The following is a 19,526-nucleotide window of genomic DNA, read 5'->3' as shown; positions in this document are numbered from 1 at the left end:
ATGTTGGTGTGTATTTTTTTGTCGGTGATAAATCGATTATATGTCGCATTGATCAGTTTAATCGTTTAACTTGAAATATTTTTGTCCGGCTTGGCGCTTTTATTTTGAAAGACCTGTGTCTTAATTTGACAGCAGCCGCTGCTTCCTGTGTGGGCGAGGCTGAGTGACAGCTGCAGGCTTGTTTTTATCCTCCCGGAGACGAAATTTAAAGGTTCTCAAAGTCCAGAAGAAAAGAACAAAGAAGAAAACCGAAAAGGCTTTAAAGGACCGGAAGAAGGTTTTTCCTGCACTTCCGGGGAAGAAAGGCGGAGAGTGATCGGTGAGTTCAGCTTCAGTCCCGTTAGTTTCTCTTTGTCTGTTTTTCTGCTGCAGGTTTAACACAAAAACACACACAAACATGTTTGTGTGTGTTTTTGCTGCGCGCCGGAGCCGCGACACAAACTTCATTTTAGCCTCAAACACAAATAAAAAAAAAAAACCCTCAATTTTACTTCCTTCCGTTTATTCCTACAGTAGAAAACTGTAACTGAGCTGTTTTGAACATGCGTGCATCAGTGTAAAATAAACCCAAAGTGTTTTATATGGAAATATGTCAGGAAAGCAAATAAAATCCGACTCAGAGGCGCTTCATGTGGGAAACAACAGATTATCTTAAATATTCAGATCACATTAAACCTGTAAATTATAATAAAATACGTGAATATTGATCTGAGCAGCTTAAACTCGGAGTTGTTGGGATATTAAAGAGAAATAAGGACTCAGAGCGCAGCACTGCGCATGTGAACAGTAATAAACCATGAACGCCGGAGCGGCTGATTATTAACACAATCCTCACGTTTAAATTAAAGCTTTCAAATTTCAGCGCTTTAAAACAACCAAACCTGCAGAAATGTGAGTGACGCGGACTCAGCGCGTCTGAGCTGCTGATGGAAAATGGTTTGATCCATTTTTGACGCGTTTTCCTCCAACATCAGCAGCTCCAGCAGAGACCAGGCTGCTGCTGCAAGGCATGCTGGGAAACACAGGAGGGGACGAGTCCATAAAGGGGGGGAATAAATTAATATCAGTAAAATAAAGCGCTGAAGGTGAGACGAAGCTGATTATCTTTAGTCTTTCAATAAAAAAAGAAGCCATACAAATGTTTACTTTACACATGCAGTATTTTTAAATAAGTGTTAATATTTTTAATTAGATCTCCATTATGATGTTCTACCTTTATTTATTTTTATTAAATTATGTATTTAATATTTTTTCTCCGGGGATCAGAAACACGGAGACCTGCAGAGGCGGGAAAATAATCAGAAATGCAACAAATACATAAAATGAAGGGCGGAGGAAATTTTTCTACAACATTCAAAGTCTAAAAAATAAACTTTTTTTTATTCTTTGTGGGGAAAAAAGGCAAACATTTAAAAACCATCAAATATTTAGTGTTTAAAAGTTTCTCAGATTATTAAAAACATATTAACATAATTCGATAAATTGATGCATTTTTACTTCAAATTTGACTGCATACAATTTTCTGAAAGTCATCCACGGCGGGCAGCTCCGTATGTTTGATTTGGCAGCGTTTTTATCCCGGATGTCCTTCCTGATGCAACCCCAGAGGGATTTTTGTGTCTCCTCCCGGGATCAAACCGGGGATCTTAACACAAATAACTATTCAGAGATGTTCCAGATCTGATTGTTTTAGGACAAGTTTGCAGATAAAATGATCTGATTCATTCAGCAGCTCCTGTTATCAGACACACAGAGCCTGTCCTTATCTGGGTCGATGCTGAAGTCATAACGGGGGAAAGAGCTTCCTAAAATATCTGGAAATTTTCCTGTAACAGGGAAAAAATCTGGTCCAGTTGCGGCTTCACAGAGTGCAGGAATTTCTGGATTTTGTTGTAAATCCTTCAGAAATGATGGGAGCAGTTTGCTGAAGTGTGTCAGTCATCAGAGGCTGATTCAGTGTTACCGACACGTCAGCCTGCAGAAGGAGCCGTGATGGAGAGAAAAACCTGCGACGCGCTGTTGAGACGCTTCTTCCTCCTCACTTTCATTAAAGGGCGGTTGATTCAAGCTTTCAGAGCTGAGAGGGGTTTTACTGGTTATTAGTTTCACAGGTGTGCTGCATGTGTCACCTCTGTGATGAACCCTTCAGATTATAATCTGCAGGTTAACAGAAGATGTTCATTTCTTCCTCTGCAGGTTTCTGTCGTTTAGTTTCAGTCTCTTTTTTTTTTATTTCTGGTCTCTCATGTGAACCTTCATCATTCAGACTGCTTCCTGCTGAATGTGCGTTAGCGGGACATCAGCCTGGTTTTGCTTTGAATCCTGAGGAGGAGCAGAGGAAGCCTCCTCCTCCTCCTCCTCCTCCTCCTCCTCTGTTCCCTGTAACACAGAGCCTCTCTGTCTGCTGCCCTCTCACTCCGTGTGTCCGTTACAGCCGTTTTTCAGATCAGGGCCATTCAGCCTGCTGATGACTCCTCTTCATCAGCTCCCCAGGGCTTCTTCCTCGACCCCCTGCTGCCATGGCGACACGTTATCCATGAAACACAAAGATCCAAATGTGATGTTGCTTCGTGCTTCCAGTATCTGCGGTGGTCGTCCTCTTCCTCCCTCCAAGCTTCCTGTTCAGGCTCCACAACGTTTTACAACAATGAAAACAGGCCGAGTTTCACGGCTGCTTTTAAAAGCTGCCGTTTTTCATTTCTGCTGCGTTCTCATTGTTTAACGTTTCTCACTCCTTATTTAACCGTTCTGATTGGATGATGGATGGATGATTGGTAGAAGGTAAACAGCTGATGGATTGTTTTTATCAGGTCTCTCTCGTAGAGCTCAGAGTTGTTCCCTTCTGTTTTGCAGTTGTCACTGAGGAAGTTTAGGGATGATTTTCTGGGTAGCCTGGAGTCGGAGGGTCAGTGGTGATGAACACACTGCTGAATGCCCCTGCTGAGGACTCTGAGTACAAAGAAACAAACTTTCCTTTCAGCAGAAGGAGGAGGACACGGCTGTGTTTAGTTTATTTGTTCAGGAAACCTAAAGAAAGCATTTAAGAGCCTAAAGGTTTTGATGAGCAACAAAACGTAGTTAAAAAAAACAGACAAATGTGTATTTGGGAGATTTTCTTTCCTCTAAAAGAGTTTGTGTGTTTGTGTCGCCTGACATAGTTTTTGTAACACAACACAGACTTAAAGGCTACTTACAGTAAAACATGTTCAATAATTTATACAAAAACTTTTAAGAAAGCATCAGAAGTTCTCTCGCGTGTGTGTGTGTGTGTGTGTGTGTGTGTGTGTGTGTGTGTGTGTGTGTGTGTGTGTGAGAGAGAGATCTGGGAGCTGTCAGCTGATGAGGGGTTAACAGGAAATGTGAGCTCAGAGTCACGGCGTCTGTTTTTCAGTTTGCCCTCAGGCTGCGTCTCTGCAGGATGTGAGAGAAGAACCGCAGCAGAGAACGAAGAGCGAGTTTTTAAAGGTAAGGCCGAAAACAAACTCCTTTATACATACCCTGATCAGTCTGGATTAGGCTCAGATTAGCCTGCAGCCTCCAGTTAATCCCTCGAGTGCTCGGACTGCAGAGATTAGGTGAACTGAGCGAGCTTTGAAGAAGCTTAGATGAAGTGCAGATCTGGCAGGAAGGCAGATTTTTAAAGAGCTGAAGTGACAGAACAACAGTTTGGTTTGGTTTTTCCAGATGTTTCTTGACAGGAGTCGAACCAGCAGCACAAAAACTCTGAGGTACCTCATCCTGTGAGCTCCAGCTCATCCAAAATCTGTTCAAACACGTCAGAGAAACACCGAATAACAACTTCCTTTATTGGCACGAACAAACACACACACTGTGGTTTATTCTGACCCTCACAGACACACGAAATCCTGCTGCTGGAAAGACTCACTACAGAGCCGAGTGTGGATTAATCCACCGCTGAAAATAGACCGAGAACAGCAGTTTCCATTTTTTAAAGGAGGAACTTTAGATCTGTGGTTTAAAGAAGAAACCAGAGAAAAGATCAAACATAAACTTGAACAAAAAGTAACCAAATTCGTGTTTAATTATTTCTTTGTTGTAAATCTGATACTGTTGGAAAGCCTGTTTATTCCCTTTAAATGGAGCCACATCTGTAAGGAAAATGCATTTGTGTGCTGAGCAGCAGAGTTGAGTCTGCAGGCTGCACCCATGAAAAACTTCCCAAATCTTCTCTGCCAATGTTACCAACAAAACACAAGTGAAATAAATACAGTGCAGTTTTTTTTATTAAACTGCACTTGTACCTCAGCTCCCCGAGGTTAAAAAAAAAAGCTGAATAAATTCAATAAATCCAAATAAAAAGAATAAAAATGTGTGAATGCACTGCATTCTAGGTTCTGAGGTCAGGAGGTGCTCAGCGGCGCCCTCTCTGTTGGTTTTGGTCTTTCATTGAAAAGATTTGTTAGAAAAACATCTGCCTGCTTCTCACCGCCAGCTGTTTGCTTTCTGATGTGTTTCACAGATCGACGGACGGGACAAACATGGCTCTGTTCTTCTCCGGCGCCGTCACAAGTACGTCACCTTTGGTATATGGCAAGCCATTAGTGCCAAACATCGCACTTTTCCAACAACATCAAACAGATGAGTTTACCTCACCGACAAATCAGAATAATCAGTATCTCAGCTGAATTAATGAAACCAAAAAGCTCATTAGCAGCAAATTTTTTGCATTTTTTTGAAAATGTATTAAAAGCCAACAACCGAAAAATAAAACAACTCAGATATAAAAATTATAGACCTGCACAGTCCATTAAAGTGGACCCATCCTGCTCATATCCAGCTCCATGTTTTTATTCTCGAACCAGCAACATCACAAAGCTTTTACTGCCTCCACAGATTTAAACTCCACAGATCTGATTTAAACTCCTCAGATCTGCTCTCTCCGGCTCTCCAGCACACTCCCTGTCCTTCACATTCCTGCTCGGCATTTATCTTCATCACGTCGCCTCCTTTCAGAGCAGATTTACTCAAGTGGTTTCCCTGACCAGCCTGAGGAATGCTCTGCCTCTTCATGCTGATAGTCTTTATTTAGAAACGCTGTGTGTGTGTGTGTGTGTGTGTGTGTGTGTGTGTGTGTGTGTGTGTGTGTGTGTGTTTCTGAATGTAACTGATGCTTTTATATTATTTCTGCTGCTCAGGTTCTCCAGTCAAGCGAAGGCTGAGGAGCAGTCACTGTCAGAGGTAAAAACATCATTTACAGGCTGAATGTGTGAAATCTCAGCAGGACGAGTTTAAACGTCCTCTCCTCGTCTCCCCCATCAGCCTCGATGTGTCTCTGCTCTCTCCTGACTCCTCCTACGTCTGTTACACCTCGGCGGACGGAGGCGAGCCCTGCAGCTACCGCCGCTCGCCACGCCTTCTCACCAACGGATACTATGATGTCACTGAGGACAGCTTCTCCTGGGACGACGAGGGAAACGTGTCGCTGACGCCCTGCAAAACCAGCGTCTCTTACAAGGAGAACCTGTACAGGTGAGCGCAGCACCGACAGTGTGTAGATGAAACAACCAGGAAGCAGGAAACAGTTTATTTCTGTAAGCACATTTGTGTCCAGGTTCAAGCACAATGAGCTGCACAGGAGGAGGCACTATGTAGATGTCTGCTTGGCAAAAATGAATCTATACACTGATTTAAGGAAGTGAAAACAAAGATTCAACAATAAGACACATTAAAAATGACAAAATGTAATAGAAGTCGTCTTTATTTAGAAACGCAGAGAATCAGCACCTCTAAGGTGCCGTTTACACGAAGCCGTTTTCACTGGAAACGGTGTCGTTTTGATGCGTTTCAGCCTTTCGTTTACACGATGGCGTTTCAGAAACGATCCGCGTTTACACGAGGACATGTGAAACGATGAAAACGATGTAGTTCCCATGCCAGGCCACAAGTTGGCGTTGGTTTTCTCTTTGCAGTTTGTTTACGCAAGATGCGCATGCGTGGAGTGACACAGTAGGTAGTGCGGCAAATTGTTCATTACTTACAAAACGGCCAATGTGAGAGGTTTTGTGTGGACCGATGATGAGGTTGGATCGCTGCTGCACACAACGCTGAATTACAAAACGGTAAAAACACAGGAAAAGCATAAGAAGCACTCGTGAATCCGCGAGTACTGTTTATCAGTTTGCGCGTGCGCGAAAAACTGGCCGTCGCAACCATAGTGCGCTTGTGCGAGTCGAGCGTTTTCAAATCACCCCGGTTTCAAGTGTTTACACGAAAACGCAAGCCGGTGCGTTTCTGAAACGCTCCACTCTGGACCCCGTTTCTGAAACACATCGTTTTCACTCTGTTGTCGTGTAAACAGAAGGGCGAAACGCATCAAAACGACACCGTTTCAAAATGAAAACGGTCTCGTGTAAACGGCACCTAAGTCTGAGGCTATGGCGCCTCTTGGCTGAGGCGTTCTGGGTATGTCCTACTGGGAGGAGGCCCTGGGTTAGACCCAGGACACGCTGGCGAGATTATATCTCTCAGCTGGCCTGGGAACACCTTGGGGTCCCTCCAGATGAGCTGGTGGAGGTGGGTGGGGAGAGGGAAGCCTGGGCTTCTCTGCTTAGGCTGCTGCCCCCGTGACCTGGCCCTGGACGAGCAGAAGAAGATGGATGGATGGAAAATGTAGTTAAAACCAATAAAAGAAGCAGAAATAGAATATTAATTAAGATCATTAGTAGACAAATTAAAATCTGTAGAACAATCAGAAATGGATTAACCTCATAGCTGAGAGCAGGACCCAGGCAGCTGAACGGGAATGTTTTAGTTTGCTTTTGAACCCTAATCAGCTGAGATGATCTGCGTCGTCTTAAGGTCCCTTAACATGACCTTTTACTGAGAACAGTTTAACCCTCATCCTCCATCTTCATCCTTCAAATGTCGCTGTCATTTCATTTTACTTCATTTACATCCAAACTGATAGTTTTTAGAAACCCTGCAGTCACATTTTGGTATCTTGTCTTTACATGGATCGGCTACCTAACTTCCTGCTCGCCTCTAAGTCACCTGAACTCATAAATCCTCTTTTGCGTGGGCACCTGGATGTTAAACTTTACTGAAACTCTTGGGAGAACAGCCACACTGATCGGCCAATCAGAGCTAAGAGAATCTGGTTTGGTTTGGACCCAGAAAAGGCTGATGTACCACTGCAGCTAACAGACGGTGTTTGATGCTTTGAGTTTATTTACAGCATCATAAGTTATAGCTGGGTCCTGTTGTCTCTGTCTTGCTTATTTTCATTGTCAAAGACGGGGGGGGGGGGGGGGGGGGGGGGGGGGGGGGAAGCTGAAAGAACCGAACCTGGGCTTTGGAAACGTTTGGAAAACGTCACGAAAAGTTTTCCTTCCTTCAGTTCATTGTTCAGGATTATGTCACATCTGTGACAGCTGTTACACACACACACACACACACACTTCTTTATAGCAGTGAGCTCATCTCCGGCAGCCAATCGGAGCAAGCCGTGCGGCACATGTCGGGCAGGTTTTAAAGCTGTAAATTCTTCAGGCCTGACATCAGCCGCGCTCAGGGCCCGGGGCGTGATGTCATCGATCACAGTTGCCAGGCGACCCCTGTGTTATTGAACACTTCGCCGTCAACGTGAGGAAAATGTCTTTGTTCTGTTACATGTGTGATGAACTCTGCACCGAAGCTTCCCCTCAAACGCGAGTTCATCTTTTAAAACACCAAAGATTTACTTAAAATCTTAAATAGGACACAGACGTATTTATTCGCTGTGGGCTGATTGTAAGACAGCAGGCTCCAGGACACAGATCTGATCATTTTCTGGTTGTCTTGCGTGGGTTTGAGGTTATTTTGTTTGAGCTTTATCATCATTCCTGAGCTCTCTGAGGACTTTTTTCTGTCTGAAGTTGTTTTGTGTCATTTTGCTGACTTTGTGCACATTTTTAAAGTGGAGCTAAAAGTCCTCAAGATGACAAAAAAGAGACACAAATGATTACAATGTGTCCAAAAACTGATACAAAATAACCTCAAACCCACACGAGTTTATGAAGTAACAGAGCAGATTTTGTCTCTTTGTGAACTCGTGTGTGCCACAGTTGAATGTTGGAGCGTCACCACTCGATCGTTTTCAGGGTTTTCCGGCGCAGACGGCGGCCTCGCAGCTCGCTGGTTCGCCTGCTGAGCGACGTCAGGGAGAGCTGCCAGTCGTGGCTCGATGAGAAAGTCTTCAGAGGTGTTTTTGGAACAGTCTGCAGCCAGGACCGGAAGCAGGATGTAGACCTGGACCGGGACCATGAGCTGGACTGGTCCGGGAGCAGCCCCGATGGCCCGGCCGCTCTGGACGAGTCCTGGTCTCCGCTCAACAGCACCGAGGTGGACGAGAGCCGCGGCTTCACGTACGGTGGGTAACGGGCTGAGCGGGTGCTCAAAGGGTGATTTCACTCAAATTAACTCTTTTCTTTTTTTTAAATAGAAATTAATTTTTAAAAAAATCCAACAATCTGAAATGTTTTTTCCTTTCAGACCCCACTGATGTCCCGCCTCCTCCTGACAAAGAAGCCCCGCCCCCAAACATGCTGATCCATGAGGACATTTGTTCTGAGATCTGTCAATCAAAGGAGCGCTTCACCCAGTCGCTGGGCAGCCTCTCTGAAGTCCTGCCTCCTTCACCTTTCTACACCAATACCTGCTGCTGTCAGGTGTCACCTGAGCACACAGGTGAGCCGCAGGGTCACTGAGGTTGGAGGCTGGACTCATTTCAGAGGCCTGCACAGACTCGTAGCAGCCTGCATGGATCCAGTTTCTCCTGTTTGAATCCCTCAGCCTTTATTTAATTATCAAAGTCAAACTCGTCTTTATTGGTGCATTAAAAACATTTGATGGAGATTTTTATCTGCAGAAACCGCCAAAAACATCCGGCTCTCCTCCACTGAGTTATTCTTCCTTTTGTTTCAGGGTTAACGATGAAGGCCCTCCTCCTCCTCGTCTTCACCGTCTTCATCGTCACGGCTCTGTGCTCAGGGTAAAACCTCAGTTTGTACCTTTGGTTTTTCAGAGCAGACAGGCTGAGCGATCAGGGCACGAAGCCAGAAAATCTCATCTTCCAGGAGCCTGTCGAGCATCTGAAAACGCCCCATCTGTCCATCAGCGTGAATATTGAGTATTGATTACTGATGCTGCTACAGCAGCTATACGCAACAACAAAGTCATTATAAACATAACCTCATATTATTATTATCTGGTAAGAAGTTAGGACTGAGCCCATAAAAATAACACAAGTCATCAGTGTCGCCCCCTGGTGGCCTTTAAAAAGAATGCAGACATATCTGCCTGGCTTCATGTTTCAGAGCTGGAAGCTGCGTCCATCGTTGCTGCTGTCTATGGAAACAGTGTGATCTGTGCTGATGTGTTTAAAGCCTGATGTTTCTGCAGGTGTTTGTGGTGGAGCGCCTCTGTGACATCAGCTGTGTTCATGATGATCGCAACATTTATGCGTAAGTATCAGCAGCATTTCTGTCGTGATCAGAAATAAAAGAGCCGGGAATCAAATCAGTTCTTGTCTCCAGGTAACATAAACTCAGAGGTCCAGAGACGGCCTGTTTCCTGTTTATTACTCATTTTAAAGAAGTTTATTTGCCCTTTATTTGCTGTGATGGTCTGAATTCCTGTTTCAGTCAGTGTGGCACTCTGAAAGGAAGAGGAGCTGCTCTTCATCAGCTGCAGGCTGCTTTTATACAGAAAGACTTTTGCCTCCCCCTTCTGGCAGCGAGGGTCATTACAAATGAGTCTATGAATCACAAACTTTTCTTGGAAGCTTCCAACATATTTCCACAGTACTTCCAGCTCTCTTTGGATTTGCTGGGCAGTTTCCTGCAGTGAATGAGTGAATGAGCTTTGAATGCTGGTTTCAGGTTGTAAGTCCTGTCCCTGCAGCTCAGTATTTGTTTTAAACACTGTTGTTGGAGCACGTGTGACTCCATCCATCCATCATGGGGGGGGTGGGGGGGGCTGGAGCCTATCCCAGCTGACACGTACCCTGCCTCTTGCCCTATGTCAGCTGGGATAGGGCGAGAGGCCGTACAGGTTGCCAGCCTGTCGCAGGGCTAACACAGAGAGACAGACAACCATCCACACTCACATTCGTGTTCTCATTCACACCTGTGGGCAATTTAGAGTGGCCAATTAACCTAACCCCAGTAAGTGCATGTCTTTGGACTGGTGTGTCACACAGACACGGGGAGAACATGCAGAGAGAGTGGAGGGTGGAATCAAACCCCTCCCACATGGTATTCTAACTGTGAGGCAGCAGTGCTAACCACTGTGCCACTGTGCTGCCCCACATGTGATACGAGTTTGTTAAAGGTATTTAAGATGTTTAAACGTGACTGTGAAGTTTTAAAAATCTTGAAATAAATGTATCAGCTGATTAATAAGAGGCGTCCTGGAGCCTTAAAATCAAAGTAACAGATTGAAACAAAGCACATACGGCCGGATTAATGGGTCAGGAACAAACATGAAAAAAAGTCTCAAAGAAAATAAAATGTTTCCCTGAAATGTGCTGCATTCATTTTAATTTAATTCAATTCAATTTTATTTATATAGCACCAAATTACAACAAACAGTCACCTCAAGGCCCTTTGTATTGTGGGTAAAGACCCTACAATAACACAGAGAAAACCCAACAGTCAGAATGACCCCCTATGAGCAGCACTTGGTGACAGTGGGAAGGAAAAACTCCCTTTAACAGGAAGAAACCTCCATCAGAACCAGGCTCGGGGGGGGGGGGGGGGTCATCTGCTGAGGGGGGGAAAGAGCCAGAGATCAATAATGACTAATGATTAAATGTCAGTTTCCTATCAGTGACCCTGCAGGTACATAACATGTTATACATGAATAAAGCAGCAATATAACAACATTTATAAAGACTAATGAACAATATTCAGCTTCAAAAATCAAATTAGGGTCCTGTGGTAGAAAACTAGATGAGACGGTGTCTCGTTAAAAAACTGAGCAGTTTGTTTTCCAAAGAAAGGCTGAAACAAGTGCAGGACGCTTCTTTAGACACACAAGAAAATAAAGCAGAGATCAGAAGTTTCCTGTAAGAAGGATCTGGATCAGGGATAGCCTTCCTTTACTGACAGATCCTTTAATGGACTTTGATCACTGTGATCCTTTAATGAGTCACAGAAATATAAAGGCTCATTTAACATCCAGAGAGATTCAGTCTCCTGCCATACATGAAAGAGAAAAGCATCAAATGCAGTCTGTTAGAAATATTAATACTAGCAGTAATGGCTTGTTTATAAAAACCTGCATGTGCTGCATCATTAGTAAATGGACTAGTTCTTATATAGCGCTTTTCTACTCAGATATGAGCACTCAAAGCGCTTACACAACACGTTCACATTTACCCATGCACACGCATTCATACAAGCACTTCCATGATTAATGAATTAAGCTAAGTGCTTTAATCGTCTAACATTCACTCACATTCATACTCCGACGGAACGGTCGGAGAGCAACTTGGGGTTAAGTATCTTGCCCAAGGATACATTGACATGTAGCCTGGAGTAGCCAGGAATCGAACCCCTGACCTTCCGATCAGTAGGTGACCTGCTCTACCTACTGAGCTACAGCCACCCCAATTAGTGTTGTTCAGGTTTCATTTTTTATGTTTTGAGATCTTAAAAACCTTGATGTTTTTTTCTTTTAATGGTGCAGGAGTAAAAATACAATTTTCCTGTAATAAACTTGATGAATCTCGTGTATGAATTATATCTTTTAAACATGTTGCTGCTCTCGTTTCAGTCCTGACGAAGTCGGGCCCGCTGGGCGAGTGGAGGCGAGCAAAGACGGAGGTGAGTCTGAAATCAGAAACTAGTTCCTCACCTTTGACCTGCAGAGAAGAAACGGGTTCTAACCCTGACCCCACCAATTCTGTTTCAGGACATCACATCGAGAAACGAGTAAAGAAAAGCGTCAGGAGGAAGAGAAGAGGGAGAAGAGGTCGGACGGGACCGAGCAGAAACGTATACTCATTATTATTTCATTTAATGTTTGCATGCAAGGTGCACAAAATAATCTGAGCTCCGGAAAACGTTTGACAGCGAACACTTCTGCTTTTGAAGCATTTCTGCGCTCGAAATCCAGATTTAGCACAGAGCAGACCGACTGCGCTTTAAACCGTATGTTTGATTCTGCAGCTAAACACATGTTGTTGCTGCTGTTGAAGGAGCTCAGTGGCACATGTTAGCGTAGCTTAGCAGCTCAGAAAGCTGAAAAACTAAATGTACCTGATGTATTTTTAGCACTTCTTTCTCTGGTTTGTAGCTGACCTTGGCTTCTTTGAGCGTTCCAATGTGACCAAACTTCAGACATTTAACGTCTGCAAAACAAATTCAGGGTTAAAGGGCAAAAAAAAAAGATTTTAAAATAAGAGCTGTGACTTTTTTTCTAAAAACCAAATGCACAAAAATCACCTGGAGGTTATAAAAGTGCAATTTTCCTTCAGGGGAAACAGATTGAAGAGTTTTACTCCAAAATAAAACATCCACAAACACAGAGCAGGAGGATTTTCACATTAAAGGGGCATCAGCTCAGAATTTATTGTGAAAATCTGATGGTTTCCTGGTAATCCACCATACTCCCAAACAATAACTTTACGAATCTTCTCAGGACCGTTTAGAACATCCTGATATAGAGGAGGACGGAGGAGGAATTGTTCAAGTATTTAAGGAAGGTCCTTAAATACTCAGTCTCCTCAAACCTGAGCAAGAACTCCTAAATCTTCCCTAAACACCGGAGCTACTGCCTTTATATCTTCCCAAACTTCCTTAGACAAGAACCTCCTCATTGGATCCCAGAGTAGGTTTCCACTGGTTTAAGATGCATTTGGTCATTTCCAGGCCACTACTAACCATGTGAGGTTATTAAATTAGGGAACTATTCCTTTAATTTGCAATGAAGCCTGTGAATCTTTGTGTATCTTTGTGAGGAACTTTTTCTCTGCAGCATTTTGTGGTAACACTCTTCAGCTGTGAAGTGCCTTCAATCAGCCAGCAGTGCTCAAACGCTGAGTATCAATTATAATAAAGAGATGCTGCTGAAACGCCAGACCTGTCGATCTAAGTTTGGGCTCTGAGTGGGTTCATTCACTCTGTTTACTTGGCTGCTTCTTGGGAGTCTTAGTTGTGGCCTAATGGTACAAATGTAATCAGAGCAGGTCTGCGCGAAGGTTCAAACACATTTAAACCTCTTTTTTTTTTAAGGAAATTTGTCGTTTTAAGGAGCAATAATTCTGGGAAATGGAAGAAACTCAACAGTGAGCTGGGAGAACGTTTGTGGATCTGGGAGCGAGTCTTTAAGGTCACAATCAAAGGGGAACAAAAGCAGAGATGGAAAGTGAAGTGATTCCTCCTGGAGGAAAAAAGGAAGCTTTATGGAGATAAAACCAAGTACTGGAACGCTTCGAGGCGTTTTACTTTTTAAAAACGTAATCACGTTTGGGCCTCAAACTACGCCAAGAGTGGAGAAGGAGACGATCTGTGTGTCGGCTCCTCCGGCAGCACAGATCAGCTCCTCCTGTGGGAAATGTTTGTGTGATAAAGTTTGTGGAAACCAACCAGAGGAGCAGAGACATGTTTAAATCTTCATGCTGCGGATCATCTGATGCCTACAGGATAACGTGTGACCATCATGCTGTGGTTGAGTCACACTGGTCTGTCGGTTAAAGTAGTTAAACACAAATTTAAGGTGGAGATCCACACCTGGAACGTTCTAATATGATGCGACTTTTCCTGTCATAAAGATGGAAATCTTTTCCATCACTAACATCCTTCTCGTGGGACGTGAGAGCAGCATCGAATCTGCAGCATGAAGGGTTAAAACGGTCACACCAGGTCAGACATGCAGAAACTCCCCCAAGAACCTGTTGTCCACGTTACTTTGGGGGCTAAATCTGATCAGCCAGCTGTTAGCCACCATCTCATAATGTGGTTGAAAGAAGAAAACAAAAAAACCTATCTACCGAGACATTTTCTATTGACGAGAGTTTTGGTATTGCCAAATCTAAAAGCTGGTTAAATATGGATAAAAAGTAAAAATCAGCAAGTCGTTTCAATTTTTTGTTAGGTGTCTTTTTCCAGTCTTTTCTGGTTTTACTTCAGTCAGTTCTCAAAGTTTCTTACAAGTCTGGAAAAGTCTTTTATAACTATTTTTTTCCACTGTGTGGGACATTAATTTAAATGAAAAAGATTTAAATTAACACCGTGACAGTTGAGTTAACAACTAGCATGCTTGCTAGCCAGTATGCACTAATGCTAGCCCAACTCTTTTTAATTGATTTTATTCAATAACAAAAGTTAAAATTGCATTAAAAAGGAGGTTTCACCTGCTTGCTAGCTTTATAACAGTCTTTATGGTGGTTTCCATCCAGAGATTTTTTTTTTTTAACCTTATCTTTAAAAAAAATAAAAAAATAGAAACTCGGTGCAATCAAAACAGAATCGAGTAAATCAAGATGTAAATGAAAATTGAAGGGACGGCGTACAACACTTCAGTGTTTAACCATGTCCTGAAGATATCATGTTAGCTGTTAGCTTGTTATACTTTCTAGGATTAATAACAATCCGGTCTTTAAGTCTGACGTCATTTCTGGGTCCAAATGCTCCTAAATAAACAGAAAAGGCATAACCAGTGACTGTTCACTATTAAAGAAGACTGTTATTACTATTATTAATTCTTTATTTATGCAGGAAAATCTCTTGAGACTTATTGTCTCATTTACAAGAGAGACCTGTAGCATTCTTTATCAACTGCAGCCTTTTCCACTTCTCTTTCTCGTGGCTAAAATCACAGCTGAGTGTGCTTTTTTTTTTTTAGTCAGATCGGTTAAAACAACCAGGGACACAGCATTGCAGCATATTGATCACCTGACAGTTTGGACCTGGAAATGGAATTCTACGTCATCACTTAACAACCAGATTTAAATATTGATAAAATCTTTATAAAACTGTAGTGTGCCATTATTCATATTTTCTTTGCTGATTTTCTCAAAGGTTCACAGAATCTTGTACCAAATTTTGATGGAAACCCAGCTATAAACTAGTTAGTTAAATTGCTAATGAGAAAATAAAGTTATAATGTTCATCAAGTGAATAAGCTATGCTAGCGTCCTCAATTTTGGCTAATCAAAGTTCATCACTATTTAAGGGGCACATATCATGCTTTTAAATCCTTCCTTTTCATATGTAAATCATTCATTTGTGGTCTATATAAAGTAGAACTGCAATGCTTTGGTCTGAATTCCTCATTATTGTAGCTCCACACACCCCTCTTTCACACCTTTTCTGAGGCGCGTCTTAGAGCAGCTCATTTTGGTGCGCTCTCTACTGATGTGCGATACCGCATCAATCCGATACCAAGTAACTACAGGGCCGGTATCACAGATACTATTACCGATACTCATACTTTTTAAAAACTATGAAGAATAAGAATTGTTGAACAATGTGCTGTGTGGCATAACTGAGCTTGGACTACAAAATTGCTGCGAGAAAAAAGTGGTGGATTCACAAAAAGCAAATACTGTGACGTAATAGACAAGAAAGCATAACAAGGAATAGAGAAAATGGAACAGACTGAAAAATATGACCCAAAAAGAATATAAAGATATCTACGCAGCACCAGGACAGAATGCATTTAAATTTCTTTACTTTACTTTATTCATTTTTAAAGCACTTTAAAAACAGAAACTGCAACAAAGTGCTGTACAATAAAATAAGAAAACACCAAGAGCAGAAACAAAAACAATAAAAACAGACAATAAGAATCTCATTGTGTATTAAAAGCCAAAGAATAAAAATGCGTCTTAAGAAGGGTTTTAAAAGCTGACAGTGAAGGGGCACTCCTAATGTGTAATGGCAGGTCATTCCATAACTTAGGGGCAACAATACTAAAAGCTCTATCTCCTCTGTGCTTCAATTTTGACCTCGGTACCTCTAGGAACAGCTGATCAGCTGATCTGAGGCAGCGAGTTGGGCGATGTGGATTAAGTAGCTCAGAGAGATAGGATGGAGCCAGCACATGCAAACATTTAAATACAAGTAAAAGAATTTTAAACTGAATTCTAAAACATACAGGCAGCCAATGTAGAGAAGCCAAGATAGGAGTAACATGCTCCCTCCTCCTAACCCCAGTCAGAAGCCGAGCAGCAGCATTCTGAACTAACTGGAGGCGCTTAAGGGAGGACTGGCTAATTCCAAAGTAAAGAGCATTACAATAATCAAGCCTAGTTGTAATAAAGGCATGAATCACCATTTCAAAATGCTGCTTTAAAAGAATTGGCTTAACCTTTGCTAACTGTCGTAAATGATAAAAACAAGACTGAACCACTGCTCCAACCTGGCGGTCTAATTTCAGATCTGTATCAATTTTAAAGCCCAGGTTAGAAACAGTCTGCTTCAAATAGGACGCCAGAGGCCCCAGGTCAATTATAGATGTATCATGTGCACTACTCGGACTAAACACCATCACTTCTGTTTTTTTATCATTAAAGTTAAGAAAGTTTAAGGCCATCCACGCTTTGATGTCCTCAAGACATCGCAATAATGACTCGATCGAGAGGGCACCTTTCTTTAGGGGCAAATATATTTGACTGTCGTCAGCATAGCAGTGGAAAGAAATCCCATGCTTTCTGAGTATTGAGCCCAAAGGAAGCAGATAAAGAGAGAAAAGTAGTGGCCCAAGGACTGAGCCCTGTGGAACCCCGCAAAGTACAGGAGCGGATAAGGATTCAGCATCAGCAATTTTTACTGACATGGTTCTGCCGGACAAGTAAGACCGAAACCATTTTAATACAGTACCACAAAAACCAAGTTGGGTTTGTAAACGAGATAATAAAATACTGTGGTCTACCGTATCAAAAGCAGCGGTTAGGTCAAGGAGAACAAGGACAACATAGTCACCAGAATCAGTAGCCCTAAATATATCATTCAGGACTCTCACCAAGGCCGACTCCGTGCTATGCTGGGATTTAAAACCAGATTGAAAAACCTCCATAATATTTTGTTCATCCAAAAAGGGCTTGATCTGGGAAAGGACGATTTTCTCTAATAGTTTAGAAATAAAAGGCAGTTTAGAAATGGGTCTAAAATTTGCCAAGACACTCTGGTCAAGGCTGGGTTTCTTAAGAAATGGCTGCACCACTGCATGCTTAAAGCTTGCAGGAACAGCACCTGACAACAAGCTACTATTTACAATAGTAAGAATGGACTGACCAACAGTAGAAAAGGCTTCCTTAAGAAAATGAGGAGGAATAGAATCACGAGGCGAGCCTGATGGCTTAATATGTTCAACTATATCCTGTAAGAAGGTCAGATCCACAGGTTCAAATTTATCTAACACAGCTGAACAAGAAGCCATACAAGAAGGGTCATTTGCAGGTGGCAAAGTAGGGGTTCTTACAGTAGCAACCTTGTCTATAAAAAATTTCATAAAGTCTTTACATGTATTAGAACAAACTTCCAGAGGAAGAACTTGTGAGACATTAAAAACAGAGTCAATCGTTTTGAACAATACATGCGAGTTATTTTGATAAGACACAATAATTTTGGAGAGATGATCTCTTTTAGCGTCCTTAATGGCGTTCTGGTAATGACACCAACAGTTCCTAAGAAACTGCAAAGAGGCCCGCAATTTATCGTTTTTCCATTGTCGTTCTGCTCTGCGACATATTCGCTTGGCAGCGCGAACTTTATCATTAAACCAAGGCTCAGGTTTAACTTTGGACTGCATGAGTTTCATAGGGGCCACCATGTCCAAAATACTCTTACAAGATGCATCTAACCAAAGACTTAGTTGCTCTGTATCTAAGTGTATCATTTAAATTTCCTGCACTGCTACACACTCAAAGTGCACAAAAAACTGTATTTAAGGGCTAAAACAGTGGATTTTGCATATGTCTCCTTTAAAACTTTTAGTATATTGACTTGCTGTTAATTACTACCAGCACAATTAAATTTAAAATGAACAAGTGTAACAGTTTAATGGTGTTCAGTGCTGGTGTGACCGAACCTTAAAAGGTTAATTATTTCTCCGTCTGTATGAATCGGGAGTTACTGTTTATATTCAACTCAAAGTGCCAAATTTGGTTAAAGATAACATTTCAGGTGATGTATTACCATATGTATTTTATCAATGAATAAAAAAATCTATATGTTGTACTAATATTTTTAATAATCCTCTACTTGACTTTATATTTAAAGCTGGACTCAATCATTTTTGTATAAAAACAATGGATCAAATGAATCTGTGTAATGTGAAAGGTTCTGATGTAACCTTTCAAACACCAGCTGTACAACACTTTTTAGCCCCTTTTAAATCCTAGTTTTTGGCTTCATGGTCAGAAATCTGCATTTTCCTGGTGTTGGAGGAGACCAAACCAGAGCTAAAATCCCTGCAGCTTTAAATAAAGTTCAATGTGGATCAAGTTTTTTTTTTTTTTTTTAAATAATTGTCTTCTAAATAAATTTAGAGTAAAAGATAGAAAACTCCTGCGGGGGGGCATTTAAATAGATTTTAAGGAGAAATTTTAGATTCTATGTGGTGCAGCTACTGAATATGACGTTACTGTGGTTGTAAATAGTTGTTTTTTTTATTTCTACTGACTGCACTTATTTCCAAAAGTGGAACTCTGCTTGTGACCGCACTTATTTTACCTGGTTTCACTGTATTTTATTGTACTTTAAGTATCTGGCAGTTAAACTGTAAAATTTCACCTTAAACGAGACGCAGACTCAAATTTATTTTGAACTTAGATTGAGCAAAGGAACAAATTCTGAATGTACAAAAGTGAATTAGTGTGAAAATCAGCTTCAGATGACTGTTTAAAGATGAAGTTGTCTTTTTCTCTTAGTGTTGATCACTGTGGTTCAGTATGTAAATCTGCCTTTTCGGCCTGTTGGTGGCGCTGTTTTGAGGCTGAGCTTTTACAGTATTTAGCATTTTGTCAGCTATTTTTAGTTTCAGCTAAAGTGAATGTTTATGATCCATTAAACTACATAAAAAAGGGAAACTGTGTGTTTGTGTCTGTGTTTTAATTTTTAAATTAATTAAAAAAACTGATCACATGAATTTCATGGTTTCATTGAACACCTGCTTTCAGGTGTGTGTAAAGTCATGTGATAGTCTGCCAGCTGCATTTGGGAGGAAACTCAGGCTTTTTATTTTATGATTAAATCGATGGTGGCGACAGCAGGATGAACTCAAATCATCGGCTGGACCTTCATCCTACCCAAACACGCTGCCAGTCAAAGAAAGCTTTAATCCCAGACGAGCACAGCAAGGTCACCGAGTCAGGATCCCAAGCCTGTTCCTGCTGCAAGGATCAGTGAGCACGGACGGTAGTTGAAGCCTGAGGAGGCCTTGCTCATTGGTTAGCTGTAAGCAGATACCTGACTGCAGCCCTGCATGTCATGCGTGTCCAGTACATATGCAGAGAGCTGTGGGCAGACACTGTACACAGCCACTGTGTTGGGTTATTGTAGCAAGAGACACTAGTGGAA

At 42.0% G+C, this 19,526-nt stretch overlaps 1 protein-coding gene across 1 annotated transcript; it reads left to right on the top strand.

Annotated features, from left to right (window-relative positions):
* The first annotated feature begins 159 nt into the window (after positions 1-159).
* tmem71 (transmembrane protein 71) lies at positions 160-19,029 on the top strand. Its single transcript, XM_030751993.1, has 11 exons — positions 160-319; positions 3,392-3,465; positions 4,481-4,530; positions 5,157-5,199; positions 5,281-5,490; positions 8,100-8,368; positions 8,491-8,685; positions 8,923-8,989; positions 9,400-9,461; positions 11,776-11,825; positions 11,914-19,029. Exons 3-11 carry the CDS (start codon positions 4,500-4,502, stop codon positions 11,935-11,937), a joined length of 951 nt encoding a protein of 316 aa, XP_030607853.1. The 5' UTR covers positions 160-319; positions 3,392-3,465; positions 4,481-4,499; the 3' UTR covers positions 11,938-19,029.
* The last annotated feature ends 497 nt before the right edge of the window (positions 19,030-19,526 follow it).

This window comes from Archocentrus centrarchus, chromosome 17 (genome assembly GCF_007364275.1).
Source record: "Archocentrus centrarchus isolate MPI-CPG fArcCen1 chromosome 17, fArcCen1, whole genome shotgun sequence".
NCBI lineage: Eukaryota > Metazoa > Chordata > Actinopteri > Cichliformes > Cichlidae > Archocentrus > Archocentrus centrarchus.
The sequence above is the reverse complement of the archived record's forward strand: the minus strand, read 5'-3'. Positions and strand labels throughout refer to the sequence as shown.

Coding starts and splice junctions, on each gene's coding strand:
- tmem71 (XM_030751993.1), top strand. CDS start 4,500: ATGGCTCTGTTCTTCTCCGGCGCCGTCACAA. Junction 5,200..5,280: donor AGGAGCAGTCACTGTCAGAG/GTAAAAACATCA, acceptor CTCCCCCATCAG/CCTCGATGTGTCTCTGCTCT. Junction 8,990..9,399: donor GTCACGGCTCTGTGCTCAGG/GTAAAACCTCAG, acceptor ATGTTTCTGCAG/GTGTTTGTGGTGGAGCGCCT.